At 39.6% G+C, this 25244-nt stretch overlaps 1 protein-coding gene across 2 annotated transcripts in view; it reads left to right on the top strand.

Annotated features, from left to right (window-relative positions):
- PHKA1 (phosphorylase kinase regulatory subunit alpha 1) overlaps window positions 1–25244 on the top strand; it is a 967577-nt gene that overhangs the window by 58895 nt on the left and 883438 nt on the right. For both annotated transcript variants that reach the window (XM_069211854.1, XM_069211853.1), the window contains exon 2: window positions 24581–24739. In XM_069211854.1, coding sequence (XP_069067955.1) covers window positions 24581–24739 — 159 coding nt within the window. The remainder of the gene's footprint in view (window positions 1–24580; window positions 24740–25244) is intronic.

Raw genomic sequence — 25244 nt, 5'->3', positions numbered from 1 at the left:
TTTGTATCCTAGAAAAGAATACAGCAACTTTCTCTCCTTGTTCTTGTTTGCAGTTATTAATTTTGCTATAATTTATTTGCCTACATGGTAATATTTTATTTATTTTCTTCAGCGGTCTGTCTGGAAGTTGCTGTATTTCGTTCGTTATACCTTCCTTGGCAATTCTCTTTTTATTTTCTACCTCTATATCAGCCCATATTATATTTAGTTCCACATCATCTTCTCCCCTTACTTTCCTCCAGATATCATCTGGCAAAATAATGGAAAACATTTGGTCTAAATCTTCCAGTGTAAGGTGACCAGTTTTTAGTGTAATATTAGTTTGTCTATACCAGTCTTCCCTATCTTGTCTAATATCAAGATACTGAACAGCAAATTTCTGTAAGTCAGCATGCGTCCAAGGTACATGCACTCTCATTATGTTATGATCTTCATCATAACCTGGTGCTTTTCGCAAGGGTAATATCCTGTTTACCATTTCCTGTTCTGTAGCATTTTCTGTGTCTATCTGGGGTGATTCTTTTTGTCTTTGTGTTTCTTCCTTAAGCTCCCTACTCTTCCGTTTGGTGCGGTTCACATGTGTGAACCATTGCGCATATTTAACAGCAATACTTAATCTGTCCTCATCATCCAAATAAACATTATCTATTCTGCTTGCTAGTTCAGCATCCCCTTGTATTGGTAATATCTGGACATACTGCTCTTTCTGTGGGTATGTTTCCCAGTACCAGTTCATTAACTGGACTGCCTTTGTTTGTATACATTTTAAAGCATTATACTTCATTTTTTTTGTTTTGTAAAATAACACGGAAAGTGTGGGTCCTTTTGCCCACATAGCCATGCCTTCACTGGAGGTTTGTCAACCCACCGATCTACTGTTTTTATTTTCGTCATAGCGGAGCTGCATTTGTAATCTATTAGCTTTCTTTGCATCGTCAATGATGCCTTGTAACGCAACCAGTTCCTGCTCATCTTGTTCTTCTATCTGCAAAGTTGGAACTATTCCCGAATCACCTAAATCTTTATGTGTAGTATTAATCCCAGTATACGGTGGGGGTTGAGGATTATTCAGGAGTATTTGTTGGATAAATCAGTTTTTCTGCTTTTACTTTTTGAGCAAAATTTTTCTCTATTGCCCTTTCATTTTCTCGACATGCCGCATTGCATTTCTCTTTGTTTCTCCTTTTCATATTTCAGCAATTTACCATGATTATTTTTCGGCTCCAAACATTGTCTACCTCTCGCATAGTCTCTCCATGCATCCTTGAGAAGTTCCATTTACAAAGTGACCTATTATTTCTCTAAGCTTCAAAGGTTTAGTGATTTGCTACTGCACAAAGCTGAGATAATATCGTCTCTGCATCATGTCTGTTTTTACAATAAGACAGAAGAAGAGAAAACCTCACATTCTAGCTCAAGAGGTCATACAGAGGAATCGTATGCATGTGTAAAGAAAGCAACCTTTAAACTGTATCCTAAATGCAATTGCTGAATGCTTGGACAATGGTTTAAGTTCTCGTGTTAATTTTATTTTGCTTTCACACTATAAACATGTTTCCGTTCAGACTTTCTGATGGAAACTTCTTCCTGTACATTCCTCTGTTTAAGAATATGCATCTCGGCATCACACTGGTCAAGGGAGTCTTTTGTTCCGCAGTAGTAACTCTTGTGTACCGCCAAGTGGTTCAGTGCAGCTTCATACATGACTTATCCCACTGAACGTGACAGCATGGTATAATGGTCTCCAAGCTCCGTCACATTCAAACATTTCCTGAGGTTTGGTAGTGACTGTCTCGTACAAGGACTTCAGGGTTCCAGCTCTGTTTTAAGTACCACAAGTTGATGTCTGATGAATCTGCTTGACATCAGCATTTGGTTTCTGGGCTCAAACCATGGCTCCGGCACATGCAACTTGTGTTCCCTGGTGCCCCTCAAGGCTGTAATAAAGCACGAGCCAAGTAGTTTTTGACAAGTCCTGCAAGGACATGCCACAGTTTACACTTTCCTCTACAGGTAAGTCTTCCTATAGGAACAATTTCCTGAGAGGTCTTCCCACAAGAAACACAAACAGCACCATAGGAGGGAGAAATCCTCTTTTTTTTTGTGTCCATGAGTAAACAGTGCCTTTTCCAGAACCGTTTGAATCGACGGCTCCATTCCCTGAGTAAAATAGCTTTTGGGTGGCAGTCACTGTAAGGACATAAAAACATTACATTTCTGCATGTCCTACTTTCAAATGACATGCACCCTGCCTTGTAGGTTACAAGACCTACATAGGATGACTTATTAATATTGAAAAGGGACGTTTAGACATGTTAAAATGGATTATTTTGATAGGTCAAATAGCATTTTTTTTATTTTTTTTACACTGCTGCATTCAAGCTACACTAGTTGATCTGAAGCCATGTTTGACACTGTCACTGTAGTGAATGACACAATAGGGGCTGCAGTCCACTAGTGAAATTTAACATACAGGTCCTGGCTACATAATGTACCATATACTAAAGACTTCTAGGTAAGTTAAATATACGAAATTTGAATATGCCAAGTCAACCATGTTTTAAAGAGGGTGCACAGGCACTTTAACGCTAGTAAACAGGGCTAAAATGCCCACAGGTTCAAAGCTAGCAAAAATACAGGGTCCAGCAAAAGTTGAACAATATGCGGAAACCATGCAGGAAAGGCAAATTTCTTACGCTCTCATTTTATTTATTATTCTGTAATTGTTTTTTACGTTCTTCATGGTATCTCCTTTTGAGCTGATGCCCCGTTACCCTTTTTTACGTCTTACTTTGAAGTCTGTATTGGAGAATTCAGGCACTTTCAGTTCACTCCCTCACAATTTTCGATCCAGCCTTCTTGCTGAACTCAGGGTAAGCTTTTTATATGGCTGACGCCTTTACATCTTTTTCTTCTTCATCGCACCCCAACTCTGAGGAGCAGTGTTTATTTAGACTGGATGCTACTATATAAGCTGCACTTGACAGGACAGAGTGGATTTCCACTGTAACATCCTTGAAAATGGAAAAGTCAAGCAGAAACAGTTGGTAGGTCAAGCTCTTCTTTATTATACACTTCATTCACCTCCTTGAAGGTATCTTCCCACTTTCAGCACCATGCGCTCCTTCCCCACCCCCTTCTTAAAACCCCTACAACTAAGAACTACCATCAGTGGAAGATAACGTTTCCGTTATTTAGTTGATTGAGCTCAAGATACCATGTGTCTTACCCCCAACAATTACTAATACATATGTCCCTAAATGTGTCATGTACTTAATACCATTACTTAAATAGATACATAGATATTAAATAGAAGCTATTTACTTTTTACTTGCATAATGATAAATAGAAATAACTTTGATAGGTATTCTTGTATTTCCAAATAAACCATTTGAATCATTTAAATAATGATATTCGATTTATGTTGCATATAGAACCATCTTCAGTCTAAGCCGCATCTCCCCAAAAGGTGATGGGAGGAATGCAAATCGGTACTGACCCTTCTCCTTCTGGGAGTAGTCAGTCCTGAACTGCTAGAGAAGATCCCCTCCAGAAGGGAACACAAGGAACCCCAGACCAATTTCAGCGTTGTTGGGCCTCCTCAATGAGTTATAGCTTGGGTCCTATGGCACAAAGCAACAAACTAAGTCTAGACATATCAGTGGCCACTTACGGCGTAACATAAATTCCACTAAATGAGATGGGAGGAATAGTTGCTAAAAATCTAACCATTGGCAGTCGCTAAGTGTAGCTTTTCCAACCCATCATTTTTACCCAATTTGCCATTCTAGACAAAAACCTGCCTTTTTAAAAATATCAGTACTGACCCTTCTTCTCATAGGAACAGTCCATTTCAAACTGCCAGATGACCCCCCCCCCCAAAAAAAAGGGAACACTAGCAACTCCAGACTTAAGAGCACCCTTGAACACATGTATTGATTCTCTACTCTGTTCCTTTTCCTCTATCACCACATCACCCACATGCAGTCTGAGAATAGCAATAGCCTTTTTCCTTTATTTTAACTTGTCAGTCTTTCATTTAATTACCACTTTTGAATCTTGATTTCTCTTTACTTGACACTCCTATCAGAGCTAAAAGTGTGTGTGCCCCCCTTCTCAGTAACTCAAAAGGTGATTATCCTGTAGTGGTTTGAGGGATAACTCTGTATGTATCCAGATACTTCATAACATCTCTTATCTATTTATTCTTTCTACAAGTTCATTAGTTTCCGGGGGATGTAGCATGATTTTCTTGGGGAGAATACCTTTGTTTTTCTCTGTTTCATATGAAAGTAGTGGAGGCACAATGTCTGCAAGTATACTTAAGGATAATCTTTCCAGAAATACATCAGATAAAGACAAAGTACATCATGTACACTTTTTACTTTTGGCCAAAGTGCATTTATGTCAATCAGGACTAAAATGTAAACGGATACCCTATCAACCTGAATGAAAGCAATGATATCAAATAACCATTTGTCCCACAGACCTTTGCTACCTTTTCAACATTATGCAGGGGTGTGGAATCTTATAGTATGTCTACTTGTCCGTGGTACAGGTTGCTTCATACTTATACTTGTCCTGTAAAAAAAAATGCATTTGTCCTTTTTGTGCCACTTAGTGCAGCAATAAATTATGGCAGCAATCTCATTATTATTATTATTATTATTATTTTATAAACAGTTTATTAGTTTTTATAGAGAAACAATCATTCACAAACGGGGAGACCCAACAATTCAACAATAGTTCCATTACAGTTAAGTTCACAGTAATATATGATCTAACCATCAGTGATGTAGGCAGCTGTATGGTTATGCCGGGGCTCATACTATAGCAAGGTTTGAAATCTAGCAATTTCTGCATTTTGTCACCTTTTTGCAGATCTACTTACTGGGGCTAGAGGTAGCATTTAGAAATAGTTCCAGGGTTGGAATGTGCTTTGGAGTCTGTGCAAACCTACGAACTTGCATGTTTTAGGGGCTTTTGACAGACAGCTCTTATATAATCTTTTCCCATACCGAGAAAGGTTGGGAATTACTCCTGACAAGGGCAGAAAAAAAGCTTCCACGTTTGGGGAAGAAATTGGTTGGTGGGAAAGTGAACTTGTAAACACTCAACATATTCTTGCATGAGCAAATCTACACATGCATATTTCCTTGTGCTAAAATGAAGTTCATATTTTCTAGGAGTATGATTTATCAGTCTCCGTCTTTAAATTACTGTGAATTCATTAAAGCAGTACATCTACACTAATGCAAGGGCATATACAATGGGTGCACTTTTGTGACTTTAAGAATTGGGCCGCTAATTAGATCTTGAGTTAACCAAAACTCTGTCTCTCACTTTCTATCTATAGACTGGGTTCCCTCTGAGAGACAGGATTCTACTCATTCACACAGAGCATATTGGGACACAAAGTAGTTTTGTTCAGTCCCAAAGACTATTGTGTCAGTGTGTGCTCTTAGAGGCCAAAAAACGTTATTGCTTTTCGCCAATGTTTGTTATAATGGTGAGGGCCTGGCTGGCAGTCCCCACAGCAATAAAGTTTTACAAAAAAACATGTCAAAACAAGACACATATTGACAAAATGAAAAGGTTGACCATCAATGTCCGACCTATTGGCTATGCCAATAATTGTTTATTTCTATGTTTCCCACAATCTTGCCCATACTAGTTGCACTGATTTTCCATTATGAATTATTGTTTTGGGAATACTAGCATGCTTCACATTTTAGTAGATGGAGCTTAAAAGAGATGCTACCGAAAATTTCACAGTAGTTTAGCACAAGGTTTTTTTCCTAGGTGCTTTTTTTGTGAACTTTTACCTTGGAAGCAAAGACTCCTCAGTCTTACACTCAAGCATTTGTAAATATTTGCATCAAATCAGAGGGCATTCTGGGACCTTTATACATAGATTCACAATGTTAAACTTTCCAAACGTGTACACATTTGTATATCCTGGACCACTGTCAGCAAGTCAGTCTAGGCTTACAACATTTCCTTAGATTGCCCACCCTAATGTAGGCATTTCATTAATGGACCATAAATATAAGTTTCAATAGCATTAACATAAGTACACAAATATAACCTTAACTACAGACAGTACCCTTCCCTGATCCATAATGTGGTACTGTAAACAGGCAGCTAAAGGGTTGTGCTGCAGGGGGTTAGGCCTACTTGTCCCAAGGACAAAATAAATAGTAAAAGTTAATGTCCTTGACCTCAAAAAATATGTCCTGGGAGTTGGGCTATAGGAATTCCACACCCCTGGTTATGGAAAACTTCTGACTTTCCTCACCTTGTCACTCATGCAACATGCTTTATATTCTTTGATCATTCTTTCCACCATAATAATCTCATCGATATCTCGATTTAATGTTACAAGTCAGCTGGTGACCATCCTGCTCCAAGGCAACTAACTTACTCTTGTCAGAGGTGGGAGATGTTAGTCTAGTTCTCCTAGCCAGTGTTCCATCCAAGAGATCTAATTCCTCTTTGACCATCCAGAAACACAATAACTTTGGTTACATACTTTCAATTATTCCCATCCATTTCTTAATTATGTTTTAACTTCCTCTTATATTCCATTTTGCTTATTTTCTCAACACGCTTTCTGCATGATATTGAAGACCAAAATATCATACACACACTTTCTTTCTCTTCGGTACTATTAGTGTTTATTCCTTCCTAGTCAGTCTAGATAAGCTATCATCAGATTTGTTGTAGACTCCAGGGATATGCTTAATTTAACTATGAGCTATCCATTTTTTTATGCCAGCCAAGATAGACCGTACTTCATTTTATAGATTCTGTTGATCCAGGGTCCAAAATTATATCTGTAACTGTGATATTCCCAACTAAGTACTTTTTCGCCTACTTTATATACATAAATCTTCCCAACACAAATACGTCCCCTGAGTGCAATTTTCGCTTTGAAATACCCCAAGAGCTCTATGGGTTTTCCACAGTATGTGACGTGACATCGGGATCAAATAGGGTGACAAAGTATTTAATCTCTTTAATATACATCTCCTGTGAGACTAGTACTAACCTTGCACCAGAATCCATTAGAGCTTCTGCTGATTTCCAACTTCTCTTTACATACTCCTTTCAAAAGGGTATATTTCATGGCAGTTTTTAAAGGGCATGGCAGATGGTAAAATGTGCATAGCTCTGTGCAGCCCCACACCTGAAACTGCTTTTAAGTTTCATTGATCTTCAAATTTTGTATTTTCTTCTTCTGGTAGCTATTTGATTAGTTTAAAAAGATGACTGGGTAACTTCCTTCAACTGCTCAACACAACCCAATGTTTCTCAAGTTCTTTATGTAATTTCTACTACTTCAGAGAGAGAGATGGATCGTCTTTCAGCTAGACTTCTTCCCAGATTTTGGCTTAGCTACTCTGTAACATTAATTGATCTCTGATATGTCCTTTAAAACAGGCCTTTAACTCTGGGATGAAGTTCTCTATTGCTTCACCCTCTAGGTAAGAGTGTCTACCAAAATAGTATCTATTTCTGTACCTTCTTTTGGAGGGGGGGGGGGGACTGGTGAGTACTGTAAATCCAGTTTTTTTTTTTTTTTTTACACAAATATCAAATGTATTTAGGTACCTGAAGCAAGCTCGCTTAAACAGGTAAATTGTCAAAAAAGGTTTTGCTCTTCAGGTCCCATCCTTGCCACTAGTGTAATAGCAACAAAAATATAAGCGTCCAGGAAAGGCAGCTGGTAGCTTCAAGTCCTTCTTTATCATAAAACGGAACCACTACCTTCAGGGCAGCTGCACCTTTTCAAAACCATATGCTATTTTCTCCCCAAGTTCCTGAACTGAAAACTTCATTAGTGCAAAGTAAAGATTCCATATTCCACTGATAGAGCTCAGGTTATCACATTTGGGCATTGGTGGAGCCAAGCAATACAAGACTGTGTCCAAATACAGTATTTCATGTATGACCATCCTATATATCAATATCTGCTTTCCCTTGGACAAGAAAGATCCTTCGGATTGCATTTGTGCGCACTACACTAGTGCCAAGGCTGCTACCATGGTTCTCACCAGAGGCCTTCTGGTGCCTGAAATCTCCATTTATTAATCAGCATTACTTATTTGCACCTCCTGGAGTATATGGCTTTGGGGCTCATTCCTAAGGTAGGCAATTTACAAAATTATATTGTTACTGAAGGAAAGTGACTTTTATCTCCATGCGCTATCATGCCTTGGCTTTTGCAGCCACAGAATACCAGAAAGATAAAAACGGTAGCCATAAAAACATTGTGGTCTATTTATGCAAAAGAGCAACAAAGTATTTATCCCATTGGATTTTTCCCACTATATTATCATAAAGGGAAAGAAATTCCTGAATCTATCCACATACATTGAAGCCTCCTGGAGCATACTATTGTGTTGCCCACAGTAAATTGTAAGGACAGAGCGTTTCATGACGTTTCATGGGTGCTACAGAGATAACTGTGATATGTTGATATAGACCCTTCTAGGCCACAAACGTACTGAAAAGGATTATAGTATGAGGAGACAACACTGGGCCTGGAAACAATGAAGGCAAATCATTCTAAAAACGCGTATGCCTTAAATCTGTCATGTTGTGCTAGATAAACAAAGACCGAACATCAGAAGGGACAGCGTCCAGGTCTGGAACCAGTCAAGGGCTCCTCTCAGGAGCTGAAGAAAGGACCACTGGAGACTAATGGCTGACGTATGACCATGCACTGCTAATACAGGTTTTTTTTTAATTTCCTGACTTCGCGCAGGTGACAATAGTAAGGTCTTTAGTAACAGGAAAGAGAAGTCACCTTTAACTCTTTTGTACCTGGTACATGCATGCCTATATACAATTTTCCAGTATCGGTTGACACATTACCACTTGTTTCATCACACTTTTTGTGACAGTATATCTGAACAATTTCCAATAATCTTGCCCCTGAGCCTGTGACTAATCATCGCACCTGTGTCCCTGGCTTATGAATACATTTAGATACAGAATGCTGGAAAAGAAAAATAAGTTGCAGTTGAAATGTACAAACGTTTTTGTAGACAGTAAGGGCTCTGTGACATCTAATCAAAAGCTTTGGCTAGCAGATGCTAGGGGTACAATGACGAGACTTGCCACTGAGTTAATTATAGGCCAAAGTATTAATAGGGAAGGGAGAGTGCATCAAACTGTTTGACAATTTTTTAGAATTTGGTAGATTTTTCTCCTGCTTCTTTGACCACGACAGGCCGTGACTCAAGATTTGGAGAACTCCTTTGTATCTTGTGTCCATATTTAAATTGACTTTAGAAGCAAGTGCCACCCTGTACCTTTAGTATATCTGAGATAGAAATATTTAAGACCTAGATCAGTGGTTCCCAATTTGCGGTCCTGGTCCCCTGGAGGTCCATGAAGCCTTCGCAGGGGGTCCAAGAAAGTTTAGAAAATGAAGTAATATTAATAGACTAATACAGTATATTTAAATAAGGTGGCTATATGTACAATTGAACATTTTTACACGTACTGTAAATTTCAAGGAATGTGAAATTGAGGGCTAAACATTAAATTAGTATCCTTCAGATTGACTTGTGGGAGCAGTGCAGTTGCATCGAACAGAATATTATTATTTATATTTGCAAATTAAATAAAATGTGTTATCATTAGTGTTTCATGGAATACTTTTGTCTCTATTTTGTGTATTGTTTCACAGTTCAAATCATCGATAATGTTTAGGCTGGGGTCCCCGGGTTCCAGCAGTGATAAGGTGGGGGTTCAGAGAAGTCAAAAGGTTACAAACCACTGCCATAGATTACATGAGAAAAAATAAGATCTGAGGCACCAATTTGTTTCCCAGTGTATATAATTAGCTGAATAACACCAAGATTTATTCTGTTGTGCATAGTCTTTATAAAGGCACAGAGACAATGGTACATTCGTCCCAACTTCACCCAGGCAGGAATGTCCCTTATTCTTAAACTTTGAGAAAGAGCCCTCAGATATGCCAGTCACAGACGTATTCAATTGATAAAAATGAACATTATGACGCCAGACAGTAGTTAATTCCCTTGTTCATGAAAACCAAGTGTGTCTTGTGCCTGCAAAGTCATCCCCGATTAGCATTAGGACTCTGCATCGAATGTGACCGGTTAGGAATTACCATGTTGGCAAGACTTCTCTATATTGGATAACCAAAAGGCTTCCGTTTTTCTACAATAGAGTTTTGTTTCATAACACTAGAGTGAGCATTCCTGAGATATGATTTTGTGGCTAGGGTAAAATGTCTTTCTTCAGAATTGATGGCCCAGTTAAATTGTTGAGGCTTCTTTGACTCGTCAACTGTCAATTGGAGAACCAGGCAAGGTGCTCTTGCTTCCCTTTGCTATTTTTCCTCGCTCTCAATATTAGCAATTTGATCCATCATCCCCAGTGGTCAACAAAAAAATTTTTTTTTGGGTGGTGACATTTTTCCTACATTAGCCTACAGTGTATATTCTCAAAATCCTCTGGCTGTTGGCATACTGGACCAAGCCTTATCCATGACCACATTCACTAGAAGTTCAACTTTAGCAGATTTTCTTTTAACTGCATGCAAAAAATGTGAACTACCTAGGGCCTGATACACATAATTTCCTTTAATGCAAAAAAAAAAAAAAAAAATTGTTGACTTTCTCTGTCACGTTTGCAGTTATCTTTTTGGGGCAGTGTACAAATCGTGAAAATGATTGTTGCTTCCAGATCCAATTGTATTTTTGCCATAATCTCTTTTAACGTTCTTCTATTAATTCTGAATTGTTGGCTAAGATTAAAAAATTGACTACCCTGACACAAACCCTCAAAATTGATGATGCAACTATTTCAGGTGCTTTAGTCTTATTCATATGTTTTTTTTTTATTCATCTGGTTATTGATTTTTCAAGTTTTAACAAGTCACATCTACAGCTAATCATAAATGTAATCGCATAATTATTACAACTTCCCGGAAACAGGTTACACGGGAGTACAGAATATATGTGACAGCGGACTGCATTATCTAACAAAGCTATTTAGCTAGTGGCACACAGATGGTTTCCAGGATAAAAGCGAGCTCATTTGGGATAACATGCAAATCCGGTAAGGTACTGCAGGTATCAACAGCATATGTAACTAACAGAGACTAAAAGTGAACTGTTTGAAGATGAAACAACATACGAAGGAAAGAAAAATAAAGAACAACTCTGGGGCCGCCCCTGGCCTTCCACACAAACACTCACAACAACATGCATCACATTTAAACAGAAGACTTGGATATGGCAACGATTCTAAGTGTAGGAATACGGTGCATAGGGAAAAGCAACACCTAGTAAAAGTTGTGTGATTAAGTGGATCCTTAAATGTCGACTGTCCTTTCTCCCTCTACTAATGAATGATCTGGTGTATCAGCGGTGGGTTGTGTGGCAGTCTGAAGTTCTGTCCGGGTCGCATCCTAGCTGGTCGCTTTGGGGTATTTATGCAGGCCCAAGTTGTCCTTCCTGTGCAGAGCGACACTGTCTGCCCGGGCGCATGTGATAAGGGATTGTGTCCAGGCTAGAGGAGCTGGAGGTTCATGTGATTTCCATCTCCAGGTTGTGAGGCATTTAGCTATCATAAATCCTTGGTCAAGGAAACGAGAGGTGCCCCTGTGTTTCTTGACTCTTTTATAAAAACCCAGGAAACACACCTCTTCTGTGTGTAGTGCAGGGGACCCTGTGTAGGAGGATAGGTGTAGCTCGACACCTTGCCAGTATCAATGGAGGGATGGGCAGGCCCACAACATGCAGATTAAGTCCACGTCATTCAAATGCCATTGTGGCAGGCAGCATCAGAGCAACTGAAATAACGGTTGATTTTTGAAGGAGTAAGGTAGGCTCTGTGGATAATATAGCACTGGATAAGTCTGAAACAAGCCTTATGGGGAATTTGTATTGGGCTTTCCAGTAAGGTGGACCATTCCTTCTCCGTGGATGGGTGGGTCAGGTCCTCCTCCCAGTGACGGCATAGGGTTGTGAGCAGCTGCACAGTATGAGCATATAGTGAGTCGGAGAACCAGTGTATCAAGCACCTGCCTGTCCCCATCACATGAAGGTACTGCGTGGTTAAATGTGTCTGGTGTTCTTGTGTCATGTCTCTCAACTTATTCCCCAGTGCCCTGATTAAGGAGTTATGCAGGTGGCAGTGACCAGGGGGCACACCTTCCTCCTCCATCAGGGACTCATGGTAGTAAGGTTCCATCTCAATAGAGGTCTCCTAAGATGTGAAGGCCCACAGTGTGCCAAGCGGCCAGCTTAGTCGAAGTGGCAACGCTATGTCCCCTGGGTATACCAAGTACAACTATCGCCGGAGCATAGGGAGAAAAATATCTCGTAATTATAGACAATGACAGAGACAGCTGCTCGCCACTTTAAGAATGGTGGGGTCAGGTGTGGGTTCCCTGGAACAAGGGTGGAACAGGTGGAGGATGTCGAAGAGTCCAAGCAGGTACTGTCGTGGCATCGTTGGCCAGTTGTAAGCCTGCCAGCTGTTTCTCAACCCACTGGAGTTGAGATGCTAGGTAATGATGCTCGAAATTTGGTACAGTGCGACCACCTCGATCAGTAGGTAGGTAGAGTTTCGAAAGGTCCCCTTAGATTGGGATTTATTCTAGATGAATCCCCTCATTGATTTCTCAAAGGAGCGAAAAAGAAAGGTTTTGAGAAGCAATGGGGAAGGTTGTAGACTTATATGATATCATGTTACCTATACCACCAGGTTGCTTTCTTTTGCAGCCTATTCCATCTTACGTTTGCAAACCAAAGGTTGTTATTGAGAGATGGTTCTTGTCCCTTACAGTTGACCTGGCTATACTGTATGGTGGCAGTGCAAAACCAACCGAACAGCTACATCCCAATCATTCACTCTACCAAGCTAGCTTGGCACACTTTATGACCAATATCCTAGCTTATAGCCACGTAGACCCTTAAGGAAAATCTGTTTTTTTTTTGTGGACTTCAGTTTTCCTCTTACCTCTGATTCTCCTCCCTTGTGTCTGTTTCTTGCTTGCTACTTCTAGCCGGATTTTTTTTTACACTAGGTGGAGACTGCTGTATCATATTTAGACTCGATGACTTCTTTGTGATGTTTCAGGATAAAATAGTAGGAGATGTTGCTTTGTAGTAAGGTTTAACCAGGAACATGTAGGGACCCAGTTAGACTTTTGGGTCTCTTCTATGCCTTAATTGACTCTGTCAGTTAGTCATAAAAGTTTATTTGATTTCGACAAATCATAAAAGCACAGAAAATATTAAAATAGCAGTTAACATTATCCTATGCACAAAAAGGAACATATATTAAATAGATGAAAACATCATGCTAGTCACAAAACACTAATAAAATTCAAATATTTTAAAAGCCAAAAACCTATTACGGGTTATATACAGATTGAACAATCTTAGAGGGGTCACTATTTACCTTTCAAAAAGAAAATTCAATGAGAAATTTCTACATAAACTGCATTCATATCAACACATCAATTTATTTCCTTGTCAATATCAGAATAACCATTAACCATAGCATTTCCTAATAGAAAGAGCCCCTCTTACAAAGTTGTGAACAGAAAACAAATGTAATGCAACTCCAGTGGGTACAAGAGTCTAAGGCAGTCTTGGTATGAGCTAGGCCTAAGCGATCTCAATAGGGGGAGCAAAAACGTAGTCCTTAGAGAGTGATAAAGTGAGCAAAAAAGTAAAAGTGAACAGTTGATTGCTTTCATATATTGTCACAAGGGCACGGAGGAAGATTTTCCACCTATTCCCCGGTATGGAAAATGCCACTGAAAAATGCACAGTGCCCCAGGCGAAATCTGCTCAAATGAAATCTTTGCTGGGAATTTAAAATAAGTTACAAATAAAATTACAATGCAGAAGTGGAAAAAATATCACTGGAATTATTCAAAGGGTATTACCGGGGAGAAATTTGTTGGTGGGTTGCCGACACCTTTTCCATATAAGCTACCTTTAAATGGGCTTTGGCAGAAGGCAAAATGTGAGTTGAATCATCAAAGAAATCAGTAAGGCCCAATTCCCCAAAAAATAGTTTAACGTATCATAGCCACAGGATTTTCTTGTAGTTGTGCAAAGAGAGGCAGTCAGATACAATTTGTCTGGAGAATTGTAATTCAGCTGTGCACCATATTTTGGCCCACAATAGTAAGGGAGCAACACCTATGGAGTCTTCCATGTAATCCAAGCCCGCTTCTGAGTGACAAAAAGAGGTTGAGGACCCTTGAGTGGCCATCCATAATCTCCTAAGAAAGGCATTCTCTACAACCTGGAGCTCTGAACAAACACTCCTGCCCCATATGTGGCAATTGACAAACATTTTGCTTGGTACAGGGTCAGTATTTCTTTAATGGGCTTCGGGCTAAGCTTGGCTGCAAAAGGAAAAAGTGATTTGGCTGCTGTATTAACTTGCTGCACCCTTATTGTTAAAGGAGCATCCCAGTTTAGTTGATTGTTGAAAGGGATCCCTAAATAGCAGAAGACTGGCATTTTTCCACAGAAATTCCTTGTAAGTAAAAGGTTTTGGTTGTTACTTTTTTTGGGCCACACACCATTATGTACAACTTTTTAAGATTCACTTTCAAGTCCAAAGAGGACATGAACTCTACAAAGCATCACAGACTTTCTGTAGACTATTTACTGACCTTGCTAGAAGGACAGCATCGTCTGCATATATAACAAAGCGACGAAATATAATTACCAATCCTCAGATAATCTAAATTCTTTTGCAGCAAGAAAGCCTCCACACCATTTATGTAAACAAGAAACAAAAAAAGGGGCCAGGATGCACCCCTGGAGGACACCCCCAGTTGAAATTAAGGAATCAGTACGATCACCTCCAGGGCTATAGCGTATTTTCACCGTAGTGTTCCAATGAAGCCTCCGGAGGAAAGTAACCAAGAGTTCCTTTACCACATACCCCCATCAGACTCAATAGTTGATCACGTTTACAGTGTCAAAGGCACTCAACAGGTCCATAAAGGCTAGATGTAGTGAGCATGGACTTTGTGTACTTACTGACACTCAGTGCTAAATCAAGACACTGCTTAACTGTCCCATGACCTTGTCTAAAGCCATACTGAGTCCTTGAAAACATATTATTTTCTTTGGCCAACACTTCTAATTGAGCTAGCAACGCCCTGCCCAGATCCTTGGCCGTTGCATTTATCAAAGAGATTGGTCTGAAGCACACATGGTCATTTCTATCCCCTTTTTGTGGTCCAGCCTAGGCAGCGCTCATGTGCTGTCTCTCAACATGCTGTATTCAGTGTATGGGCTTGTAGCACACCTATTGGCTTTTTATTGGTAACTTGCATTGTCTTTTAGAAAGGCTTCCTTTCTACTGGGTAATCTTTGTTTTTTTGTCCCTCCTTTTAGTTGGTAGTTAACGCCCAGAGAGCAGGGACTAAGTACTGTATGGTTCTGCCCATTGTGCTTAAAAGTGTTTGGCAGTAACGATTTTTTTGTAGCTCCTTTTTTTGTTCTATGTGCACAATTTCTTTGTAGCTCCTTTTTTTGTTTTGTATTAAAGCACCCGCCTCACAGCCACCTGGCCTCATTTTAACCGCATTTTAATCAAACAGTTACCTCAAGTGTTTGTGTTTTTTGGACTTAATCACTGCGACATTCATAGATCCACGCTTCGCAAGTCTTTCGTTTGTTTAAAAAAAAAATGGTTTCCGCTTTAAACAAGCATTTCCCACTCAGTGCAGCACCCATCTCACTGCCGCTGTGCTGCTCAGGAACTTTTACTTTTACACTCTGGATGAGCATTTCTCTCTCAGCGTGGCAGCCGGCTCAAAGCCTCTAGGCTTCATTTTAACTGAGTACTTACCTCAAGTGTTTGCACATTTTCACTTCTATTCATGCTTTTTTTTAATTGAATAGACCTTTAGACACTCTCCCTTTCTCACTTCATTTCCTCTCTGGGCTGCTCTTTACAATGCTCTCTCTTGGCCCGGTCGCAGACATATATTCCATGTATGGGCATGTCCGAGAGCCACTCCTACAATTGACGCCCCCAGACCAGGTCACTGTCAACAAATTGGAGGTGTTCTAGTCTGAGTGTACGAAGAGTGTACAATAGCAGGGTCCTTGCATCATTATGCAGGCGCAGGTTCCACAGGATTACCGGCGACAGGATTCTGTGACAGATTGCAACTGCTTGCACCAGCTGAAGGTCAAAAAAGGGAAGGGAATAAGCTCTTTGCATACGTTCCCTTCTGAGGTGATCTGATGGGGGTGTAGTCTAATGGGTAGAGGTGATCTGATGGGGGTGTAGTCTAATGGGTAGAGCTGCTCACTTTGGGGCTCAAACTCTGATCCCCAGTTCCAATGTCATCTCAGCATCCAGTTAATGCACACCTTGCTTCTGCTCATGGTACGGGTGTCTCCTTCAGCCACTGATCTCTACATTCATTTATGGACAAGTGAAGGTGCAGCAGATACAAGATTTCACTGCGGGACTCTTATCTACCTCCCTACCTCATCAGATTCTGCTGCTTTAGGCTTCTCTCCCAGCCTCTGTTGTGCCAGGAGAATGTGTGATTTCACAAAGAGAACATTTTTGTTGGCCATTGAAGTAAGTACACTGGCTCTTTCCTTAAAAGTTTATTTCCAGTCATAATGTACAGACAGAGATACATGAGCTTGCCATTCCCAAACCGGCACAACTCTGACCTTTCATATGAAAACATTCCAATCCCCAGTCACAGCCTGCCCCAACATTCCACTGCCCCTGATGTCATAGCATTCTTCTTTTACATACAAACCAATACATCACTACACATCCCCTTCCCTTAAAAAAAACACACAAAAAACAAGAAAAAAAATAAAATATTAATATGTATATAAATAAATATATATTTTTTTATTTAATCACACACAAAATTTTCTAATACCTTAGGTTTTCTCAAAACCCTGCCGAAACAACTTTTCTTCACTTCACCACAAACTACATTTTTATTCTGTTCACGCTCATTCACATTACATTCAAATTCTCCCATATTAATACGAGTCTGGACACCTTCCTGACAGCCCCTAGCTCCCAATTCCCCAATAACTCTAGAATCTTTGTTACCATCAATATCACACTCCAACCACCAATATTTGTTATTATTACCTTCCAGCAAATCATACTGCATAAATTGTTGTTTGCAAGGCTTAGCAATAGCAACGCGACTCATGTGACATACACTGCCATCATCCAAAATGACAGTATTTCTCATCACTTTCTTAATTCTTATAGGCTCGCCAAACTTGCTCTCACCTTTAGCCACTTTCCTTACGGATTTCACTCTCACCCAATCTCCCACATTCAAATGTGCTTCTTTAGTGCCATATTTATTATTAAAATATTCCTTGTTCTTTTCTTGTGAATTCTTTATGCACTTTCTTACATGTTCCTTGCTCCAAAGTACTTGTCTGCTTCTTTGCATCCAACCAGGGTTAATCTTTGAAAATGGAATTCTACCTCGCATTATATCAAACGGACTTTGACATATTGTCTCATGAGGTGTCACTCTATAAGCCCATAACATTTTCCTTAACTCAGAATCTATATTACTTTTGTTTCCATGCTTTGCAATTTGAATGATGCCCTTGAAAATCCTATTTATACGTTCCACTACAGCATTCCCCCTGGGATGATATAAAGCTGTAAACCTTTGTTCAATACCAGTCATTTTAGCAAAAGTTTTCATTTCCTCAGATTTAAATTGAACACCATTGTCCGTCAATAAAATTCTGGGAAATCCTTCCCTCAAAAATATTTCCTCCAAAAAATTAATCACTGCCTTGGTATCAATTTTTTGTAACACAGAAAATTCAATCCACCTTGAAAACAAATCAACTAAAACCACAATAAACTTTGAAGTCCCATCATGCCACGTAATAGGACCCATAATGTCTAAAGCAACTTCTTCCCATGGTATATTAGGACAACTTGAAGAAGAAATTGGCGGGTTAAGTGTCTTTTGAGATTTGTCACTATTCTCACACTCCATGCAGTCACGTACATATCTCAATTTTTGGCCACCAATAAAGTACTTTAATTCCTCTTTTGGTGCGAGATATTCCTGAATGACCTTCATGTCCAACAGCAATAAGTTTATTTCTAATACCACAGGGGGGAATAATCTTCCCACCTCTACACACAAAATCACCTTCAATGCTCAATTCATCTCTCACTTCCCAAAAAGCTCTTAACATATCACTGCTTTTGACTTTCTTGTCATTATACCAGCCGAACATCACTTTGTTTTTAACTTCTTTCAACACTTCGTCTTTCTCATACTCCATGATCCATTCTTCTTTTTGCAATGAGCTTAAAGTATTCTCATCAAACACACCAGCTACACACCAGTCATTCCATGGATGTTGATCCAAGTCTCTTAAAGGTATGGACATTCTACTTAAAAAATCTGCAGTAACATTTTTTACCCCAGGAACATACTGCACTTCATATAAGAAATCTTGTAGTCTCATAGATAGTCTAGCTATTCTCGCAGATGCTCTACATAAACGTTCTGTAGTTAACAATTTAGTAAGAGGCTTATGGTCAGTCCGTATGATGCATTTTTGCCCCCAAACAAATTTCCGAAAGTGTTCTAATGCCCATACACATGCCAAAGTTTCTCTCTCTATTACAGAGTATTTTTCCTCTGTGGGAGACAAAGAACAGGATGCAAATGCAACCTCATATTCTTTACCCCAATTGTCACTTTGTGTTAATACACTACCAAGGCCCTTACCACTCGCATCCGTAGTGATAATAGAACAAGCTTTTGGATCGTACCCATGCAACATTGGAGCACTCACAATTGCATTCTTAATTTCCTGAAAAGCCTTCTGACAACTTACATTCCATTCAAATTTCACTTTGTTTTTTAGTAACAGTCTCATTTGGTAGGTTTTAGCTGAAATATTTTCTACAAATTTCGAATAAAACTCGGCTAGACCTAAAAAGGATCTCAAATCATCTTTAGATGTGGGGCATGGGGCATTCTTAATAGCTTCCACCAACTTTTTTTGTTAGGTCTTATGCCTTCATGATCAATCTCATGTCCTAAATACGTTACTTTTCTCTGTGCAAATCTACATTTACTGATCTCTGCGGTCAAACCTTTTTCTTGTAAGATGTTCAAAACATTCCTCAATTCCTTATCATGATGTTTCTTGCTACTTCCCATAACTAAAATATCATGCTGAAAGAATGTAACATTAGGCAAATGTCCAAATAACTGCGCCATCAACCTTTGAAAGACGGCAGCCGCCGACGCCAAACCAAATGGCATACATTTGAAACGAAAACAACCCCATGGTGTACAAAAAGTTGTAAGATGTCTGCTATGATAGTCCAACCTAACCTGGTGGTAAGCAGACGACAAGTCCAAAGTGGAAAACCATTTAGCATCTCTCGTGGCAGACAACATCTCATCAATACGAGGCAAAGGAAACTGATCTACTATGATATTATTGTTCAAACCTCTCAAATCCACACACAAACGCACTTTGCCATTAGCTTTACGCGCAACAACCAAAGGTGAAACCCACTCAGAAGCTTCAACTGGTTCTATAATCTGTGAATTTTGTAACCTGTCCAACTCTTTTTTTACCTCTTCCCTGACAATAAACGGAATATTCCGTACCTTATGAATTTTTGGTATGGCATCCTTTTTGAGTCTAATCTGATGTATAAAGCCTTTCAGTTGACCTACTTGCCCATTGAACACTCCTGGAAACTCTTGTGTGACCCATTTCTTTGTGTCTTCTTCATCACACATTACTAAGACTTGCTCTACACTGTTAGGATCAAGCACAATATGGAGTTTCTTTTGGTCTTTCCAGCCTAATACCGACGGACCATCCTTAGCCACATATAATTTACATACGGCTTGTCTTTGCTTAAATTTGAATACCAGCAATCTAAAACCAATAATATCTATTCTATCACCAGTGTAACTTTCAGGCGAAATGTCAGAGGTTTCTAAATGTTCCCCTAAACTATGTACAAAATGCTTTTGCCATGTGCATTCTGAAACAATACTGTATGGGGAACCAGAGTCTGCTGCCACCTGCAACATAACTCCCCCAAATGATATCCAACACAAGGGTTTGTTTGACGTTTGTCCTGAAATGTTCAAAACCACAGTTTTGTGACCCCTCAGTTTATAATTTACGTCTTCATCACTGTCATCAGAACAGTCTTCCACCACTTCCTTAATGCAGGCCACTTTACTGTTCACCTTCTTCAGTTGTTTCTTTCTGCACACCCTAGCAAAATGGCCTACAATTCCACATTCCAAACACTTAGCATTTTTAGCTGGACACCCATCAAATTTTGCAGAATGAAAGGAACTCCCACAACGGAAACACTCATTTCTGGATCGATCAGGCATGTTAGATTTTTGATTCTTTGCAAAAGTTTGATTTTTCTCTTTTTTAAAGTCATTATCCCGCTTATCCATGGACCATTTGTTGTGCTTGCGATCACTAACTTTGGCAACGACTTCTTCAAAGTTCTTATCCTGTGCCAAAGTGATTTTCGCACATCTTTCGGATAATTCTGCTTTCTTTACTAAAGCAATAATATCCTTTAGACTGGATTCGCCTTCAATCCACAACCTGTCTTAAATAGATTTGTTTTTAGTATACATTACAAACTGGTCCCGTACCAGTTCATCATGTAGACCAGCAAACCTACATGAGCTAGCTAAATGTTTTAAAGCAGAAACGTAGCTCTCTATGTCCTCGTGTTTCTCTTGTTTCCTGTGGAAAAATGCGTGACGAGTAACCGCAATGCAAACAGCAGGAGAAAAATGATCATTTAAATCCAAAATAGCACTTTGAAACACATCTTCATCGCCTCTATCGTGTTTTTGTAGTTGATTGTAAATACGAAGACCTTCAGGGCCTAAACAGTGCATTAAGATCCTTTTTTTTCTTTCAGCAGAGATTAAACCATTGCAATCTTCTAAGTTTGCGATGTAATTAAAAAAATATTCCTTCCACTCCTTCCATTGTACAGCTGGTTCACCAGGAGACGCTAAAAATTCCTTTGGTGTACTCAACTGCAAAGAAAGCGACGTCCCTGTACCAGAAGAATCTCCACTCGAAGACATGGTGTACTAAAAATTATAGCTGTAAAATATAACTCTTTAGCTTACTTCTTCAGCAAGACATGTATCTCTGTTATAATAATTTCTGTTAGTTTTCCTTTGTGCCGGATAAACTTCAGCAATGAAGTTGCTAAAAAATTAAGAATAGTAAAAATAATACCATGTACTTGGTACTAATTAACATTAAAAGGGCGCTGTTCCTGCTCCCATGTAACTTCCAGCGCAAGAACCAGCACGTTCACAAGACATTGTTATTAAGCATTATGTTGTTCAGGCAACCAGTAACCAAGCGGGGGTGCACGTGAGGACCGACGCGATGAAAAATCTAACGTTTGAGCAGTACACACGCGCCTTAAACAAAGTAAACAAACGGCAACTGTATTAGAGAAAGAGAAAAAAATAATAATAATTAAAAAAAAAATCCAAAAAGAAATCCCTCACTTGCTTAAAATAAGTTGCCTTTAACAAAGCAGGTCCGAAAATAGCTGCTCTCCAATCCTCAATTGCAGTTTTCTCAGTCCAATGCTTGCTGCTTTACGATCCTGCTCGTCGCCATGTGAAGTAAGTACACTGGCTCTTTCCTTAAAAGTTTATTTCCAGTTATAATGTACAGACAGAGATACATGAGCTTGCCATTCCCAAACCGGCACAACTCTGACCTTTCATATGAAAACATTCCAATCCCCAGTCACAGCCTGCCCCAACATTCCACTGCCCCAACATTCCACTGCCCCTGATGTCATAGCATTCTTCTTTTACATACAAACCAATACATCACTACAGCCATCAAACTACGTTCACGCTTCCTCCTATCTGATGGCCCTTCCTCCTTCCTCGTGATGGCCATTCCTCCCTCCTCCCAGCCGACTTCACTGAGAGGTCCTTTTTGTTGGCCATCTCTTGCCATGTGTGGCCTCCTCGCTCGCACCCCATCACTTCCGTCATTGCTGCCGTCCTTCCTGCACCACTGCTTGTTTTTCTAGTATCTCTTGTGTTTTTTTCTCACTGCAAAAGTCCCCGTATGTGCTGTGACCCGAATTAATTTTTTATGTAAGAAAATGCAGTTTATTTTAGATGTAAAGTTTTGACTTTCATAAAAACAAACATGCGTATTGAATGCATTGATATGTTATGCAGCCAATTTAATTGTTAGCGTCTTGTGGCCAATGATAGTGAATAATAAATATTGAAACGTTTAAGAGGTGCATTTACGATGGAGAGATTGATTGACTATTGAATACGAGGTAGCTTGCTTGTTTTATACTTGTATTTTTTCTAAGAGCCGTCTTTAGTTTCCTACTTCCCCCTGGCTTCTTGCTGTTTCAGAGACAGAGGGCACAAGCTCGTTCCTCTTCTGTAATTACAACAGGACATGAAAAGCCCACACACAATATTTCTTCGTACCGAGACGGTTCAGCTTGTTTACTAATCTCAGATGCAATCTTTCTTTTTGATTAAGATGAAGATATTTTTAAATAACTTCTTGTGAGAACTTCATGTTTTTTTCAAATTAATGTGCATCAGCGGCTGGTATAATATACCGTTTATTATCACATTTCTGAGAGCAAGACATACCTGACTTACACAAGACTGATCTCTTAAGACTGATCTCTTCGTGTCACTTGACAGAGAAAATATAATGCATCTTTTGCCTTTCACGTGCATACATTAAAAAAAGGAACCGTGATATATCAGATTTAAAGCTATATTTGAAACCTTGATATAAAAACCAGAGATGCTTATTTCAAGGCAGGATTTTCATAATTTCCTACAAGAGAAAGTATTAACATTTGTTTTCATAAAATTTCACAACTTGTCGCTTAGAATGTACCAACATATGGTTTCATTATGAATTGTTTTACAGTTTTAAATGCTGAAGGGGTTAATAAGATCCTGGCATGCCTAATATTACATTGGATGATTGGACTGCACATGTAAACGCACTTCCGGTCTGTTTTAGGTGCACTAGTCCGTGCTGGAGGCCAGTTCACCAGGACTTGGGCCCAGTGGGCCCTCACTGGTCACATCCGGTCTCACTGGCACGTGAGATGAAAGCACTTCTGCCTGATGGCTGTACAGTAGCTGCATCTGGTTCCATTTTGGTGTCTTTTTAGGTCGAGCCTAGGCAGCGCTTTCTTTCAACAGTTGTAATCTACTTCTGTGAGCTTTGACCATGCCCATCTTTCACCCATTATTTTAATTCATTCAGCAGGGTTGACCAATTTATGGGGCAAGAAAAGTCCAGTTATGTGTTTACAATATTAATAGCTCTAACTCAAGCAAATGCAAGGCCTTTTGCATTGCAAATGTTTGTTTGCTGTATATTTATTTTTTCTTGTGAATTCCAGGCTTACTTTCAGGCTCATCCTCACCCTCTCATCCCACACTTGCATTACCCCACACCAGAAAGAGCTCCAATGGCTCCCAGTCAACAAATGATCATTCTTTAAACTCCTCATGCACATTTAAAAAAGCCTTGCACAACATTGGCCCTACATACCTCAACAACTGAATAAACTTCCACAAACCTACCAGACACCTCCAGTCAGCCATACTGCTAATCACACACACCCCTCTGTATGCACAGACATGATCAGGTAGTCGGGCCTTCTCCTACCTTGCTCCTAAAACCTGGAAAGACAAGCCTGTGCACATCACAGCCTCCTCCTCAGACTCGTATTCCCCAAAAAACTGAAGACCTGGCTCTTCACCTATCTCTGACCCTGGTTTGACCCATACAGCTCGGCACCGGAGACCCTCCCCGTTAATTGTTTGCTTTACAGATCAACATAACCTAACAAAACACATAGCACATCTGCTGATTCCCAGGAAATTAATAATAATGAGGAAAGAGTCAAACTTGTGTTATTAGGTTTGGCTAAAATATCGTAAAATACTAAAAATCAGACCTTGTCGGAGACTTAATTTTTTTAAATAAGAAACACATAAATATTTGCAAGTATTTTAGGTGACATTCAAGTAGTTTTCAAGTATTACGAAAGACTGCAGAGTGCTACCTCCTTCTGTGCTGTAAAAAGTACACTCTGCCTTAGGTGCCATTCGGGGTACTTAGTTATCTCACTGAATGAAGAGCATACATTAAATAGGAAGGCCATAAAATGAGGCATGGTGGGTCAACCTTTTTTTCCCGAAATAATAATAAGGGCTGGGTAGAATTTGTTGTCTGAATCGCATTCGAAACCAATAAGCAACATTTTGTCATGCTTCTGATCATTAAATTTGCAAATCGTATCAAAGGTTCTATTTAACTTCCTGCAAATTGCCACTTCAAGACTGCTTAATGGTGGGGATTGGAATAATAGTTAAGGCAAATCTTTTGTATGTTTCTACTACATTGACGAACTATTTTTGAAGTAAGAGGTTTGAGCCAGTATTTAACAGACAACCTTTATCTTACAGAATTCTGTAACTGGCTTGCTTCCAGCAAGTTGTGACCAAAAGGATGCTTGGGTTCGGGACAATGTCTACAGCATACTTGCCGTGTGGGGCCTGGGCCTTGCTTACCGAAAGAATGCAGACCGGGATGAGGACAAGGCCAAGGCATATGAACTGGAACAGGTAGGTGAATAGTAGCACTCATGTTTAAGAGACTTGTGAGTCGATGTTACTCATAAAATGAAGATGATGATGACCTGCCCGACCCTCTCCTTCCTGGTCTTTCTCTTGTTTGTAAATTGCAACCATTCTTCTGACTTGTTTTCCACTGCCTACACCAGCTTGCATCTTTGTCCTATTTCTGGATTAATTTGCTTAGTTCTATATGCCATTGCAGTAACGATGCTACCTTCTTCCAGCAGTATTACTTCACCAGTAAATGTCTTTTCAACGGCGATTCCATTGTTAGGAGTCAAAAGTACCTGCAGAATTTGTGTTAAACCACTTTTGATGAACATGTTTTCCTTAATTTATTTTTCTAGACCTGTCTGTAATATGAACTCGAGCAAACTGTATCCACTATCAATTAAGAGACCCACGTTATCTGCATCAATTGAAAACTGGTTCTCATCACACCCCAAACGTATTTCTGACACCTTTGCCATAGTGAACACAGTCACGTCTTAAG

Source organism: Pleurodeles waltl, chromosome 10 (genome assembly GCF_031143425.1).
Source record: "Pleurodeles waltl isolate 20211129_DDA chromosome 10, aPleWal1.hap1.20221129, whole genome shotgun sequence".
Taxonomy (NCBI): domain Eukaryota; kingdom Metazoa; phylum Chordata; class Amphibia; order Caudata; family Salamandridae; genus Pleurodeles; species Pleurodeles waltl.
The sequence above is the reverse complement of the archived record's forward strand: the minus strand, read 5'-3'. Positions and strand labels throughout refer to the sequence as shown.